This window comes from Carassius auratus, chromosome 2 (genome assembly GCF_003368295.1).
Source record: "Carassius auratus strain Wakin chromosome 2, ASM336829v1, whole genome shotgun sequence".
In the NCBI taxonomy this organism is placed as follows: Eukaryota; Metazoa; Chordata; class Actinopteri; order Cypriniformes; family Cyprinidae; genus Carassius; species Carassius auratus.
In genome coordinates this window covers 20,582,219-20,598,691 of record NC_039244.1, presented here as the reverse complement: position 1 = coordinate 20,598,691, position 16,473 = coordinate 20,582,219, and the positions used below count along the sequence as shown (strand labels likewise).

General features: G+C 35.9%; 2 protein-coding genes across 2 annotated transcripts; one reads left to right on the top strand and one right to left on the bottom strand.

Moving 5' to 3' along the window:
• Positions 1-779: 779 nt before the first annotated feature.
• LOC113120173 (guanylate-binding protein 1-like) lies at positions 780-7,573 on the bottom strand. The gene is made up of 11 exons (XM_026290120.1): positions 7,416-7,573; positions 6,403-6,599; positions 6,163-6,290; positions 5,913-6,022; positions 5,632-5,831; positions 4,961-5,206; positions 4,621-4,769; positions 3,288-3,419; positions 2,761-2,973; positions 1,469-1,571; positions 780-1,343 (listed from the first exon to the last, which is right to left on the bottom strand). Exons 1-11 carry the CDS (start codon positions 7,454-7,456, stop codon positions 934-936), a joined length of 1,929 nt encoding a protein of 642 aa, XP_026145905.1. The 5' UTR covers positions 7,457-7,573; the 3' UTR covers positions 780-933.
• An 861-nt stretch (positions 7,574-8,434) lies between these two features.
• LOC113120165 (guanylate-binding protein 1-like) lies at positions 8,435-16,270 on the top strand. Its single transcript, XM_026290115.1, has 11 exons — positions 8,435-8,606; positions 8,777-8,973; positions 11,417-11,544; positions 11,738-11,847; positions 11,952-12,145; positions 12,576-12,818; positions 12,958-13,235; positions 14,056-14,268; positions 14,919-15,021; positions 15,234-15,427; positions 15,668-16,270. The coding sequence occupies exons 2-11, from the start codon at positions 8,781-8,783 to the stop codon at positions 15,887-15,889; spliced, it is 1,878 nt and encodes a 625-aa protein (XP_026145900.1). The 5' UTR covers positions 8,435-8,606; positions 8,777-8,780; the 3' UTR covers positions 15,890-16,270.
• The last annotated feature ends 203 nt before the right edge of the window (positions 16,271-16,473 follow it).

Below are 16,473 nucleotides of genomic sequence, written 5' to 3'. Positions count from 1 at the left end.
TAATGGAATTGCAATCTGTTTCAGCGACCCAACCACCAGTTGTGTGTTTGAGCTGGGACTACTTTTTTTATCCTAACGATGAATTGTGCACTGGAAAACACACCACTGCTTTTTACAAATCCTTAGGGTGCTGCTAACAGTGAAGACATTATATTGTGCACTTTCAATGGTGCATATGTTCAGGATGCTCAGCTCATTTACTACCTGCTCTATAGAGCGCATGCTTTAGTAAATCTTTAAAGGCTTCAAAATCAGACAACCTGCCATTGAGATATGTCAGTGAATGGAAAATATCCCTTACCAAAAAGAAGTATACTTCAAGTTTATTAAGTATACTTAAGTAAAGTTCAAGTATATTTTTAAGTATACTTCATGTAGCAAGTATACAAATATCAGTGTTCTATACTTGTAACTGTACTGTTTCAATACTCCTTGGGACCAAATGGGCCCACTTATAATATGTTATATTATATATAAGAGTATACTTTTAAGTATAACAGTAGCAAACTTTGAGAACACAACTAGTTTACTTCTTTGTTTGTAGTTTGTACTGCAATTATACTAAAAGTAAACTTATACAGCAGGTTTACTCATGGTTTACTAATTAAAAACTTCTTTTTTTATTCTTTTTTTTGGGGGGAAATTCTGTGCAGAAGATGTGTACTAGCGCCCTCTAATGTATAATATTAAAAACATGGATTCTAGGAGTAAAGCTCAAATATATTTTGATTTTTTTTTTTAAGTATAAGTCAAGTATCATTAAATGTCATTTTAGGTATACTGTATTTTTGAGGAGTACATAAAGCCCATTTCTGAGAAGTAAATAAAGAGTAACCTAAAAGGATACTTTCCTATTTTAGTTTAAAAGAATTATAGCACACTTGAATAAACTTCTTTTTCATAAGGGATGAGACAAGGATTGTGTTTTGGGTTTTAACGTTTCAATCCCTTTGTCAGGCTTTTCAACATTGATCTCTGCATGAGGAGGTTGGGAACCATTTCTACAAGAGGGCAAAGAAACGGCATCACATAGTCCTTAAAAATGCCACCACCTCTTGAGCCTTCCTTTTCATTTTTTAACTTCATAATTTCTTCCTCAAGGTTTTCAGCTTTCTGCTTAAAGCCTTTCTTAAACATCTCTTCCTGCTCCTTCAGTTTGCTCTCAATGGCTCTGTCTTTCTCCTGCTGCTGCTGCTCCAGCTCCTTGTTGAACTTCTCCTGCATCTGTTTAACCATGTCCTCATGCCTCACTTTCTCAGTCTCCATCATTCGCTCATTCTCAATTCGTTTCTCCTCTTCCTCTTTCATCTTCTGTTCCAGAAGATCCGCTTTCTCCTTCTGCTCTGAACATTCAGTCAAGATAGAAAGAGAATGAAATGATCGGTGATAACTTAAACTCTAAGCAATTCAGATTTAAGTGTTTAAGGTGGCTACATCTTGTGCTTCAAAAAGCCTAATATAAACTTACTTTTCATTTGTTTCTCATTCTCAGTGAGTTTATTATCCATGCAGAGGATGCTGTTTGCTTCAGGTTCCCGTTCTTTCAGAAACTCTTCCAGCACAGCCTCAGCCTGCACATAAACATATCTTAGACCAGTGGTTCTTAAAGGGGTCATATGATGCAATTTACATTTTTCTTATCTCGTTGGAGTGTTACAAGCTCTTGGTGCATAATGAAGATCTGTAAAGTTGCTAAAGACTAAAGTCTAAAATCCAAAGAGATGTTCTTTATCAAAGTTAAGACTCTGCCACGCCCCCTAAAATGGCTCAATCAAACACACCTCCACACCTCTACATAACTATGTGGAAATATTTGTGTAATGCCGCCCAAATGTTCACACAAAGTGTGGTTTCAGTAACACAGTTAGTGTTGAAGCAGTCATGTCAGGGAGATGCCGTGTGTATCTATAGGCAAAAGCAAAAGCACTTTATTTGGCCTTCTGACAATAAATGCATTTAGGAATCTTTAAGATTATTTTCAACAGAACAGCATGCATTTTATGGACGGCCGTTTCATGAACCTAGAAGAGGATGTAATTCTGATTTTGCTACGACATTGCAATCTGGGCTTCAGAATCAGCTACTGTAAGAATGTTTTGTTTTTAGTTTAAGTATTTTCTATTGACTGTTTAAATGCAGAGTTTTGTGTGTTGTGTGTGAGAGTACGGTGGCTTGTCTATTGCAAACACATAAGATCTGTCTGTCACTCCACTCTGTTCCCCTTACGGGCTTGAACTGATGGTAAAACTAAGGACAGTATTAACAGTCTTTACATTTATTTTGAAAGATGAGTTTGAGAGAGGCGGGGCATAGAGGACCTACAATAATGAACAGTATTTTAAAAAAGAATGTGTGTTTTTACATTAAAGCATGTCGACATTCTATTACATCAAGTACACCAAATAATGATCTTTAAAAAAGCTTCATATGACCCCTTAAAATCAAGTACTGGGGACATGCTAGACTGGATTGTGAACACAGTTAAAGTGTAAATGCAGATGTGCTTTCATTAACCACAAAATTCAGTTATAATGAATGAGGCTAATAATCATATACATCACATGTGGATTTTTTTTTAAATATTTGAAATAGGCAATAGACATTGCACTTTTGTGTAACCTGGTGTAAAAAAAAAAAAAAAATCAGATACTTCAGATGCATCTACAGAACATATGTCAATGCCAGATATAAAGAGAGCCTTATTGTTTAGATGCAATTGAATCACTTACTCTCACAAATAGAAACTGAAAGTGTCCTTACCCTTACACCTTTGTTGGGTTCTTTGCGGTACTGTTCAACAATGGTGTCTCTGTCTCTTTTATAGAGTTCATATCCTCCAGCCTGACTGTATTCTCCATCCTGCAGCCGTTTATTCATGTCCACAAACAGATTCTTCAGCAGGTCTCTGCACTTTTTCTCTGATGCCATCTGATTATCTTGCAGCAAGTCTGCATAGCACACACATACAGCTTCCTATAAACACATAAAGCAGATATAAATCTCAAACATACATAAGTAAACTTTCACAAAGGCTGAAAGTATAAGAAATGGTGTTTGTATACATTGCTGTGTGAATTAGTTGTATTAATCTCATGGATGTAATTTATGTGCTAACCAGACAACACATGAAACAATCTCTAACTTGACACATCCAGTGAGATCTATAATACTTGCAGAAAGCTACTATTCCCATTCATTACAATGACATTAATCTCCCAGTTACATATAAACTAGGATGCAAGCATAAGTGTACAAGTATGAGTCGATTTTATGCCTTTTTAACTCACCTCCAGTTTTTTCAGGTATTCCGTTTTTTCATCTTTGAATGAGCGTTTCGTGAACTGAGAAATGGCCAGACTGCTGAGTTTCTGGTGCTCACAGGTCAAATATTCTATACTGATTGGTAACATATTTTTCACCTGTAAAAACATAGTGTGCATTTACTTGAAGGGTATTTGTGCATTAATTGAAACTTTTCAAGCCAAAATGGGTGGTTCTGATTTTGGAGACATATTCAAAATATTTGAATGGGATTATTAAAAGGAGCATTTGGATGCGATTTCAAGTTTTCCTTTCTCTTTGGAGTGTTACTAGCTGTTCTGGAATAGAAAAGATCTCTAAAGTTCCAAAGACTAAGATCTCAAACCCAAAGAGATATTTTTTATAAAAGTTAAGACTAGTCCACGCCCTCCTAAAACGCCTTGTTTAAACACGCCCCACATGTCTATGTCACAGTGTTGGAAGATTTGCATAACACCCCCAAATGTTGAAGCAAAGAAAAAAGGTGTAACTGTGTCCCGCTGTGGTATTGTTGCATCTGCCGGTGTTCTGGTGTTCTTAGGAATAATGCTATCTATTAGATTTTGCTACCAACACTGTATTTCTCCTACTGTAAGGTTAGGTTGAGGGTTAGGGTAGGTGTACATGTTAATAAAGCCTTGCACCTTATTAATTTCATGGTGGAAGCATTTTTCGCTATCGAATTATGCTAACATCTGTTTTAAATGGAGGTAGCGAAAGTGTGGTTAAGTTGTATTTACAACACTGTTCCAGAACAGTTCAATCCAAATATTCAGATTTACGCTGCACATTTTATGGAGGACTGTTTCCTGATTCTGGGAGAGTAAACTACAATGCCGGCTGTTCTGACTCACAGTCTGTAAGTATGTTTACATATGTAAAGTATTTGCCACTGATGATTCAAATGCTAGTTTTGAGCAGTGTAGAGTAGCGCTTGTTGTTTGTTGTTTCTCTGATCACTAATGCGGACATGGTTGTATGTTTACGTGGCGCGATGCAATGCAACGCGTAAAAACTGACCAAGACACCGTATGGAAAGGGGCATAACATTTCCGTCACAAACTTGGGACATTCGGCCAATCACAACACACTGGATAGCTGGCCAATCAGTGTACACATCGCTTTTAAGAAAGATGAGCTTTGTAAAAACTATGCATTTCAGAAAGGCGGGGAATAGAGGAGAAACCATAATGTACAATATGTGGAAAATAAGGTTTTTGACCTTAAACCACATAAACTCATTTAATTGAACCAAATACACATTAACAAACATTACCATATAAAAATCAACTGAACTAAATCAGAATGTGCATGCCTCACCTCTTCCATCCCTTTCTGATATACTTTCAATGCTTCTTGAACAGCAGCCTGGTTTTCTTGATTTGCCAGAACAACCACTGCATTGTCCAGACAGGGCACTTCACCACTGCTGATAGTGTCTACATAAATCTCAACTAGACGGCCAAGCACTGATAACATACACAAAAAGTTAAGAGAACAATAAATGCTCCACAGTATCTTCAAACCACAGGTGAAGAGTTTAACTAAATACATTTTTAATTTGTTTCTTTATTTGTTTGATTATCAAAAGAGTATGCTGTATCTGAAATGTGTTTAAACACTGAAATTAACTAAACTTTTCATTTGGTAGAATACTCACATTGGCCAGTAACTATGTGTCCTCCTTTCAGTCTTTTCACAGCACTGTTTACAAAAATATGGTGACAAAAATGCCCCGTGACCTCCAGAAATTGTTGTGCAAGGTCCTTGTCTTGTAAGATCTCTAGGCGTGTCATGTTTTCCTGGGTGGTAACAGGAAACGGGAACACAAAACACTTCCGGCTAGGGAAATAACGCTTGATACATTCACGAGGCAGATTGTAGTCACTAATTTTCCTACCCACACCTGAAAAGAGAACATCATTGATTTGCACAAATGCGTACAGCTGATGCATGTATTGTGTGTACTGCAGTATCTGTAACATCTGTATCATACCAGTTGAGTATGTAGTATAGATTGCATGCATCAGTGGTTATGTCAAAAATCACACTGAACGCATACTGTATCATGCGTCAGTAAGCCTATGCCTGTTTATATTTACAATGATTTTTAAATTCAGATTCTGCTCCAGAAAAGAAATTAATCCATCTGATGGGCAACTAACTATTTTAAGCCTACCTTTAGCTCAGACAGTTGAGCATGGTTCTAGCAATGCAAAAATCATGGGTTCGATTCCCATGGGAACCAAGAACTGATAATGTAGCTGGAAAAGTATGCAAGTTGTAAAAAAAGCATCTGCAAATGTGTCAGTGTACTTCTGTATAAAATACCTTTCTTCAGATTGAGGGCAAATTCAAGGTAACCGTCATCTGTCACTTTTTTCCCATCAATTTCTAAATCCAAGGTGAAATCTCTCACAACCCAGGTGAATGATGGGAAAAACATCACAAACTCAGAATCTTCCCCTTCCTCCTCATCTTCTGCTTCTGCTGACCTGATCTTGATGTTCTCAGCAAGCTCAGCAACATAGCTGCAGCACATTAAGAAATAACATCATCTTGTAAAGTGGTTTGTAAAGAGGAAGTGGTTTGTTTGGCAAGTTAAAGGATACTGCAGCTTTTCCACTGCAGTGTTATCGATGGTGCCACGGCTGTTGTACACCAATGTGCTGCTGAGCAGAACGGCCAGACAGAAGATCCAGCCGTCATTCTTAGAGTCTCCCTGAAACACAGAGTGTCTTCAGATCACAGCAACTTCATTCAGAACACAATACAACTTAATGCTGCTCCTTCCTAGGTGTTTATGGCAAACTGAGACTGGGAAATTATTAGCAGTAGTTAGTGAGTCGTGACTGTGCTCACTTTCGCCACGTCACCAAGTCCCTCTGTGTCCAGCAGCACCAGAGTGTGTCCTTTTTTTTTAGGATGAGGGACACACCATATCCAGATGCCTTTGGTTTTTGATTCAATAGTGCTGCCAAGAGCAAAACCTGAGACAATCACATTATTATTATGCAGTACTGTTCAGATATTGACAGATGTACACACATTTAGCTTCTATATTCTCACTATCATATTAACATAACAACATTTTTCTCTCACCGGACTGTTGTCCCGCCAGGCGATTCATAAGGTAAGACTTCCCCGTACGGTAGAGTCCCACCACAGACACCACCACCACTGGCTCATGGATCGCATCCAGAATTTCTTTGCCCTCTTTCTTCACGTGTAGCTTCCCATTTTCATCGTTTTCAATGAGACACACCGGAGCAGACATGTATTTACTACAAGACATGATCCTAAGTAAAAACCATACAGACAAAATTAAATAGACTTACCCTACAGTGTGCCATATATTGAGACAGTTTGTTGCCTGTGTTTCAGCATAGCTGTGATGAATTGCATCATGGTATTACAACTCTTGCTCAAGTGATAATTAATTATTACCGATTACCTTATTTAGAGGCAGGTGAAGTCCACATGGAATGTTTCTAAATTTGCTGCAGTAATTGAAGAAAAATTGCAAATCTTTAATACTGCGTAAACCACTGCATCAACATACAGTTTAAGAGAAACAGCTAAAAAACATCTTCTCTAGTCCTCTGCTCTATGCAAGGTATGGACTGGGAAAAAATGCATGCTCACTGGCCTATCCATAATGCAGGAATAGAAAGTGAAAGTCTTTTCAAATTCAGTTCAAGATGAAAAACAACAATTTATCAGTTATCTCAAACCCTGCTTGTAGGCTCTGTAGAATAATAAAACATATTCATGATTATCTTTTATTTAGATAGAAATTTTATTTTACGGTCATAACTATTCTTTTTTTTCTATAGAAGCACTTCCCATCATTCATTTGCATTAGAGCTCGAATAATAGCAATACAGAAGTGTAATTTCTCCACAGTTGAATAACTGGAGAATATGAAGAATATGTGTTTCGTAGCTGTTTAAGCATCGCTTTGCTGCCCCCTGGCTACAGTATCATTTACAGCTCTTTTTACAGTTTTTATTAGAATTCAAATTATTGGACTGTATGACTACTATGTGTTTTAAGGTATTTTATTTATCATATATGCTAAAGCAATTTAAAGAGGAGAAAAAATTAGATCTTACCTCTGTTTGCCTTCTGATGGTTCAGACTGAAGCTTGTGCATAAATACTAAGGGGTTGTGGTGGTCAGATGCGTCTCAGATTGCCCTCCCAGAAAGTCGTTAAGTGGGGAGATTTCCTGGAAATCATGCTGCTGCAGAATTGACTTCGTGAACAAAGTCAGCCAGGGGCGGTTCAAGGGTGAGTAGTTATCCCAGGCTTAGCCCAGAGACAGCAGGGCAGGGGCGTAGCCATCATTTCAGAAGTGATGGGGACAGAAATGTTAGCAGTAAAGTTGTGAAATATTTTTACTATTTAAAATAACTGCTTTCTATGTATATGTATATGAATATCAGTTCAAATGTAATTAATTGCTGTGATCAAAATGTTCCATGATCCTTCAGAAATCATTGTAATATGCTGATTTGCTGTTTAACAAACATTTTATATTTATTATTAACAATATTTAAAACTGTATATATATTTAAAAAAACAGGAATCTTTGATGAAGGATCCAAACATCAGGATTTATGTGAAATAAAAATACAATAATATATACATGTGTGTGTGTGTGTGTGTGTGTGTGTGTGTTATATTATTAATATCTATTTTTAAATAAATTATTGAAATTATTTTTTTTAATCAAGAATGGCTTAAATTTATCAACATTTATGATAAAGATATTTATAATTTTACAAAGGTATTCTGTTTCGTATGAATGCTGTTCTTATAATAAAAATATTTTTAATTTAGTTATTTATGTTTACTTATTTGTTATTCTTGTTGGCTCTTTTGGTGGTTGGTGGGATAGCATCACCCGGGGGGATTTTGTTTATTATTTTTTTTTATCCCCACAGGTAGACACTGTTTGATGTGCAGAAAGAAAAGCATTTGTTCTAATAGAAATTATTTTAATGGGCTCACGTGGTGCTTAAACTACCTCTTTTGGGTTATTTATAATTTTCGACACTGCTGACACCCAGCAATTGTTCAGCGGTTTATGTTAAGCGGGTGATTTCTGGGAAGCCTATGTAGCCATTATCTCGAGCGAACCGAACCAGCTTATTTTCACTTTCACTCTTGCAAAAGACTCATGGAACAAAAATAAATAATTTAAGACGGGAGGAGCCTCGGACAATCGAGTTTGTTCGGTTCTGTATTTAATAACTGAATAGCCTTCGCTTTCTGCTGTTAAAACAAATCGCTTTGCTGACGGTCCGCCTGTCTTTATTCTTCAGTTTATATATATATATATATATATATATATATATATATATATAATATATATATATATATATATATATATATACATACATTTCTCTCTCTGTGTGTGATTATGCAATTACTAGCTAATCATTATGTTTTGTTTGTTTTTTCTTTCGCAGAGTCATGGCGTGTGGAGGGCTTATGTCTGCTCCGGTGTGTCTCATTGAAAATGATGAAAATGGGAAGCTGCATGTGAAGAAAGAGGGCAAAGAAATTCTAGATGGGATCCATGAGCCGGTGGTGGTGGTGTCTGTGGTGGGACTCTACCGTACGGGGAAGTCTTACATTATGAACCGCCTGGCGGGACAACAGTCCGGTGAGAGAAACTTCTGATAAGATAACTGAATATGTGCAAAATGGTAACTTCACTAAAAGGAGATAATTTCGTTCATGTATACAATAAATATAATTTAATAATAAAGTAAAAGGTAAAATGTGAATAAAGGATCTATGCTCATTTTTTTATACTCATGGCATACTTGCCAAAGCAACAATAAAAAAAATAATAAGCGCACTAAAGCTGAAATTATTAAGCAGTTTGCCATTATTATTCTCTTTAAAAGAAGAAGAAATAGAGAAAAAATATTTCTATATTGAGAAAACATCAGGTTGTGTTAAAAACACGCAGGAACCCATATTATGTGGTTTGCATTTGACAAAAATAAAAAATTTAAATTACGTCACAGATAAGATATCATGGATTCGCTTTTCTTAGAAATAGTAGGCCTATAGGGCTCAGCATTAAGCTTTGACATGAGCTTGTCCTTTAGACAAGTAAATAAATCATTCTTTTTTTTCTTTTTTTGGAACAAATGTAATTTATTCTGAAACTGTCTTGCCAGTGCTTTGTTTTAATCAGCATATTTTTGACATTTGCCGCTGATTCACTGATTCGTTCAAACGGCTGATTCATTCAATAAATAAAGATAGTAACAATTTTCCTAAATTGCTCACTGAATCATTAACTCATTAAATTAACTCATTTGAATCATTAACTCATTAATTTAGTAGCGAAAGAAGGCTGAACATTGTTTGGAGATGCGGGACTGTTCTGCCATGGCTTTGCTTACAACTATTTATGTGAGCGAAATGGAGCAAAAACTATCCATAATTAGTCTAAAATATAAGTCAGTTAATATTGCTTGTTTATTTAACTATAGTTGTATAAAATTAATATCACATTTGCAATCGAGCTGAAAGTTGGGAAAACATCACTTCTGGTCGTGTGATGTTCCATATATTATAGCATATTTATATATTTTTAATTAAGTACATGTTTATTATACTAAGTAAAATCACAACCTATCACAAAAGCTCAATGAATCTCCACCAGAAGTGATAGTGCAATGTAGCAGATTACAAATACAGTAACAATTTCTTACCAGTGTTTCATGAATAAGCTGGATCCTTCATGACTCTACCATGGGAAAGAAGAAATAGTTTACTGAAAAGTTCTTAAAAAGCATCATTTCATTTTATACAAATTCTTCAAACCAGTGGTTCTCAAACTTTTTATACCAAGTACCACTTCAGATATTGTAAGTACGACCATAATGACCAACATTAAATTTCAGCAGCATAGTAGGCCTAACTATTCATCTACAGCTCTGCAGTTTAAAATGAGGCAGTTTTATTCCTAATAAGAATATTTATTGTTGTCTGCCACTTTACCATTGTAAATACACAGTTTGAACATTAACACTGCACTGTGCTTACATACAGGTAAATGAAAAACTTAAATAAAATTATATTAAAATGGGTTGTGACAAAAGTTACATAACTGTATGGTACTTAAATAAAAAAAAAAAAAACCTTACTCAAAGATTAAATTAAAATGTATTAACATTAATTTATATTTAAGTTAGTTATTCCCCTGCGTAAGGGACCTTGACACTTTGAGAACCACTGCTTTACCTAATTTATTTTTAAATAAATTTTCATTAATTCATTTAAATTGTACCAACATTTGCAATTATATATTTCAGAAAACACTTTGAGACTATTATAAGAATAAAAACATATATAACACACCTGGATTCATATAAGGAAAATGTGGACAAATCTCTAAAAGACAGACATTAACACATAACTTACCAGCAATACAACATCAGATGAGCATCTAACTTGAGCATCTGTGATAAAGCAATACAAAAATACACACACAGGTATTTATCTTCTGCAGGTTACATGTCCTTGAAGTGACCCATTTCTAAACTCTGGTAACAATATAACTCTTTTCAAAAGATAATAAAGATTCACTTACCTTATTTTACCAGGACCTCACAGAACTCATCTGACCCTTCTTGTGTCGACATTACAGTTTTTGCTCTCCACTGACATACCACAACTCAAATTCACTCAAAAAAAAAAAAAAAAAAAAAAACCATTAATAGGCAAATTTTAAATAATTCAGGACAGACCAAACAGTTACAACGAGCAGCAGCTCAAAATCAGCCGCCTCACTCACAGAAAGACACATATTTTCAAATTTAGAAAGGTGCAAACCGTTTCATTGTCCAGTTTCCTGAATGTAAATTCTCTTTCACTTGCCCTATCACAAAATACACTTGTCCCGGACAAGTGGACAAGCGTTAATGTCGAGCCCTGGTACATGTTTTTTAAGAGAAAACTGACTTGAATTAAAAAAAAAGATATTAAATTTCTTCAGTTCTGGATTGGTGTCTGGACTAAAAGATTTGTTTGTCATTTTGAACAACCTTATTTGTAATTGACTTGACTTGATAATGCGATTGTCTCAGGCTTTGCTCTTGGCAGCACTATTGAATCAAAGACCAAAGGCATCTGGATGTGGTGTGTCCCACACCCTAATAAAAAAGGACACACTCTGGTGCTGCTGGACACAGAGGGACTTGGTGACGTGGATAAGGTGAGGAGGAATGAAACAAAGCATCCATAGCATTGTGATTTCTATAAAGCAATATAATCCACCATCAGTAGATGAGAGGCTTCACTGCACAGAATTATTAGGACTTTACATATCACTTCTAAACTGGATGGCCTTTGCTACTAAATCTAAATAAGTGGCCACTTACAGTGCTCACATACTTTTGATATTTCAGGGGAATGAGAAAAATGATACATGGATCTTCTGTCTGGCAGTTCTTCTCAGCAGTACTCTAGTGTACAACAGCTTAGGGGTCATTGACAACACGGCACTGGAAAAGCTGCAGTATCCTTCTCACACACATATATGACATATTCAGAGTTAATAGTTAACAAACACAGTTAATAAATGGCACCAGTGTTATTCCTCCTGAACAGTGCTGAATGTAGCTACGTTACAGAGCTGACGGAGAACATTCGTGTGAAGGCAGGAGTGAGTCAAGACGAGGACAGGTCAACAGATTTCATGCGTGTTTTTCCATCATTTGTCTGGGCTGTTCGTGACTTCACTTTGGAACTGAAAAGGGGGGATAAACTAATAACATCAGATGAGTATCTGGAGGGCTCATTGAAACTCAAACCAGGTGAGATAAAGTGTTGATATTAAACACATACAGGACATACTCTTTTACTAACAGGCATTAATGCCATCACAGATGATTTTTGTCTTTTTGAAAAACATCAGAAAGTCACTAGTCATAATTGCATAAATGATTGTCTCTGAACAAGCTTTAAAAACATTACATCATTGGTTAGTTTGATTAGTTTGAAAAACTGAGTTGAGCCAATCCTGATAGATGGGTTGCTAAAAGAAAACAGCAGTGTTGAAAGTTCAAAACTGCCAATCAAACTACAAATGGCAAACTAAAACTTAAAATAGGATAGGAAATGTATTATAACATTTCAAAAACAGCACCTTTAACAGTTTTAGGTATAACATAAAGTGTCCATTGCATGCAGTAAAATAGCACTTATAATGTATTCAATTATGAGTCTTTAATTATCTTATTTTAGGAAGCTCATCTCAGACTGAGCAGTACAACCTGCCTCGTCGTTGTTTGCGACAATTCTTTGCGGTCAGGAAGTGCTTTGTGTTCCCTCGGCCAGCTAGTACACAAAACATGAGAAGAATGGAGAAACTGACTGAGAAAGAACTGGATTCAGAGTTCCTTGAGCAGGCAAAAACCTTCTGTTGTTATATCTACAACAATGCAGAGCCAAAAACTGTCACTGGAGGCAAGACAGTTACAGGAACAGGTGTGTGTCTTCACAAAATCCCTTTAAACAGATCAAATTCATGACAGTTGTGAATCTCTTTTGAGAGCCAATGATCCATGGGCTGTGTACCAAAAACCATACAGCTGAAGTCACTGAACTAAGTTGTGTTTCCTGACAGCTCTGGGTAATCTTGCTGAGGTTTACGTAGAGGCGATCCGGAGTGGTAAGGTTCCATGTCTGGAGAACGCAGTTGTGTCTCTGGCTAAGATACAGAACGTCCGTGCAGTGGAAGAGGCCATGCAGTCATACATGATCGAGATGCTCAACATGCCTCAGCTTCCTATGCGCCCGGAAGAGCTATCTGACATCCACAAAATTGCAGAGAAGAAGGCCACTGAAGTCTTTATCACTATGTCCTTCAATGACAACGATCAGATGTACCATCAAGAGCTCATGGTATGTTACCTTCTGCATTCAGACCAAATAAAGTTAGGGAGAAACAGGAAAACAGTAACAAGCAGACATAAACATAGAAAGATCAACTTGAAACTATGAGTCCTAATTTGCATACTTGCTCTATGCTCTAAAATGTACATATTACACAATCAGTATGTACTGACAATGGGAAAGAACTGTACGTACAAATACATTTAATTGCTTACTGATATCAAATAACCCGTTGTCGTATTCTATTGGTGTTGTCAATTAAGAAGGAGTAGAAGGAATCTTCCTGGTTCAGTACAAGAGAAGCTCAATCAGCTGCACCTCTGGCAAAATGTTGATTAGCATAGAAAATATTTTTAAGTTTTCATCAGTTATAGAAATAATAATATTAATAAATAAATAAATCATCAAAAATGTGGTCGATTAAGCTTAAATTGAACTGGACACTTTAATTTACAAAATGCTGTGAGCATTTCTCAATGCAAATCAAAAGAAAACCATCACAATCTCCTTTTCTTTAGCAAAATCTGCAGTATAATCTAAAAAATGCATGCACAAATACATATAAAAATATTGTGTGTATTTAGACATTTAGAAATTTCCATTAAATGTAACTGAATAATCAAATGGTTTGCATGTTTTAACATTTATGCATGTGTAGTTTTCATTTCATTTCATTAAATGTATTTAAATGCATGAACCTTTAAAATGTAGAAAATTGTACTACAGTTATTTATTATAGTGAATGTGCAATGGAGATTTAATCCATGTACAATATTCTGTCTTTATGATTAAAGTGTAAATGGATTTGCTCTTTCTCAAATTCTCACAGGGGAAGATTCATAATGAATATCAAGATATGTGCCAGCAGAATCATGAAGCATCTCGCAGTCAGTGTGAGGAAGTTCTGCTTGTGGTGTTTGATAAGCTGGAAAAAACCATTTCTGATGGATCATACCTGAAACCTGGAGGATACCAACAGTACAGAGACACGCTCACACAGCTGACCAGTGACTACAGAGCAAAAACACACTCACAAATAATGGTACATTTGAGACATGCATGATTTTGCTCACGTTTAATTGTTGGTGGAAGGTCACAACAGCACTGATAAACATCTTTAATGCTAACGTGATAACAGTAGTGAAACTGAAACATGAAAACATTAACTAAGTCCCAGGTTTGCATATCTATATGCTGTTGTCATTTTCCTTGAAGCACAAAACTAAAAATTCTGAACAATGTACATGTTACTTTGTATCCAAATAACAATTTGTAATTATCAGATCTGTAAAACTTTGAAACATGGAGAGAAAAAACATAACAACACCATGAATGACTAATGAGCTGATGTGCAATATTCCAAGTTGTCAGATGACATTCAGTATGCTATTGCTTCAGAAGATATTTAATATAGTGCACAAGACATCTGGGCAACATTTGTGTTACTTTATGGTACATACATTTTCATTTTGGAGCTTGGTTTGGTAACCACAAACACATTTTATGGAAAATAGCAACATCAACTTTCCTTATGAAAAAAATCTAATTCCAAACTCCAATTTGGTTTTTCACGACATGAGGGTGAATAAATTATTACAATTTTGATAAAAATGTCCTTCAAGTATGATCTGTTGCAATCACAACAAAACTCCCATTGATGTTTTAAATGATTAGAAATGTTTTTCCCCACAGAGTGAGGAAGTGTTGAGTAAATATTTGAGAGCAAAGGAAGAGGCTGGGAAAATGATTCTACAAGCTGACCAATCTCTCAGTGCAGTGGAACAGGAGAAAGAGGGTACAATCAAAATCATCTGCACACATTTCTATCAATCAAGACTCTCAATGATACATACTGTAAGACAGTACATTGACTTAAATTAGAGCACGGAAGAGTAAACAACTGATTTATATACATTATTAATATACTGTTTTGTAGCAGTAATTTAGGATTTTATTTACTAAATACCTGGTTTGTGTATTGTCTAAACTTTTGCTTTTTCAATACAGCACAAAGACTAAAGAATGAGATCCTAGAGCAGCAAAAAAGGAGCATAGAGGAACAGAACCAATTACAGGAGCAGGCATTTAAAGACATGCAAAGAACCCACGATGAGCATGTGAATCAGCTCATTAGACAGATGGAGAAAGAACATGAGAGAATGAAGAGAGACAATGAACGAGTCCTGGATGCAAAACTGAAGGTAAAACAGGATACTCACTCTAATAAAAGTGTTACTTGTTCAATGCTGTACTAAAAGGAGTAGATGGATTCTGTAATACCAATGGAGACTGGACATGTTTGGCTTGTTTGAATTAATTGCAGAAATGTAATGCTAAAGGTTAGAGGAATATTCATTGTAATATGTTTTGGGAATATAAACGCTGTTTAGGGTCAAGATTAAGAATAGCCATTCTTAATTCAGTACATGTTTGTTTTTCAGGAACAGGGAGCTCTTCTACATCAAGGCTTTCAGCAGGACGCTTCCAGGATGCAGAGAGAAATTGAAAGCCTGAAAGCAGATATGAATAAACAGGAAACGTCCCAACGCTCCACACTCAGTAAGGTTGTGGATGGTATCGGCACTGCTGCAAGTTTTTTGTTGCCGGGTTTTATTCCTAAAGCAGTTGGTCTTGGTATGTCCTGGCTTTCAAAACTGTTTTGAAAATGGATAAAGTATTGTGGCAAGCAGGGTAGGGCCAAGAGCCGTGGGAACTTAGCGGGGCCGGTGAAGCTAGAGCTAAAGAATATCACCTGCATGCCACACTCCAGACTCACAGAGGAGTGATGACAGTGTGTTCATTTATTAATTGAAGTTGTATGTTTAAATGTTCGCAGGTTCTCACCTCTTTCTTCCTGTAACAACGAACTTTGTTCCAGATATTTTATAAACTATGACAAAAGCTGTTATCAGAGTGACTGCTTTCTTCCATGAAATGTTAAGATGATTCACAAAATCCTTGAATTCTGATGCAAATCTTCCTGGGAACCTTCTAATTATGGATGAAATGTTATGCTGTTTGTTTTGACATACATGTATGCTGAATCTGGTGACTGCAATTTTCTGTGAAATATAGTCAATTATTATTTTGATTTGTATCCATGGCACTGCATAAACCTCTTGAACACGAAGAAGCTTGAATACAGAACACTCCTGTGTCATGTCTATTTCTTACCATGATTCCTGAATGAAGTAACTGAAAATGTTAATTTATGAAAAATATATACTTGATATTTTTAAGCAGCTTT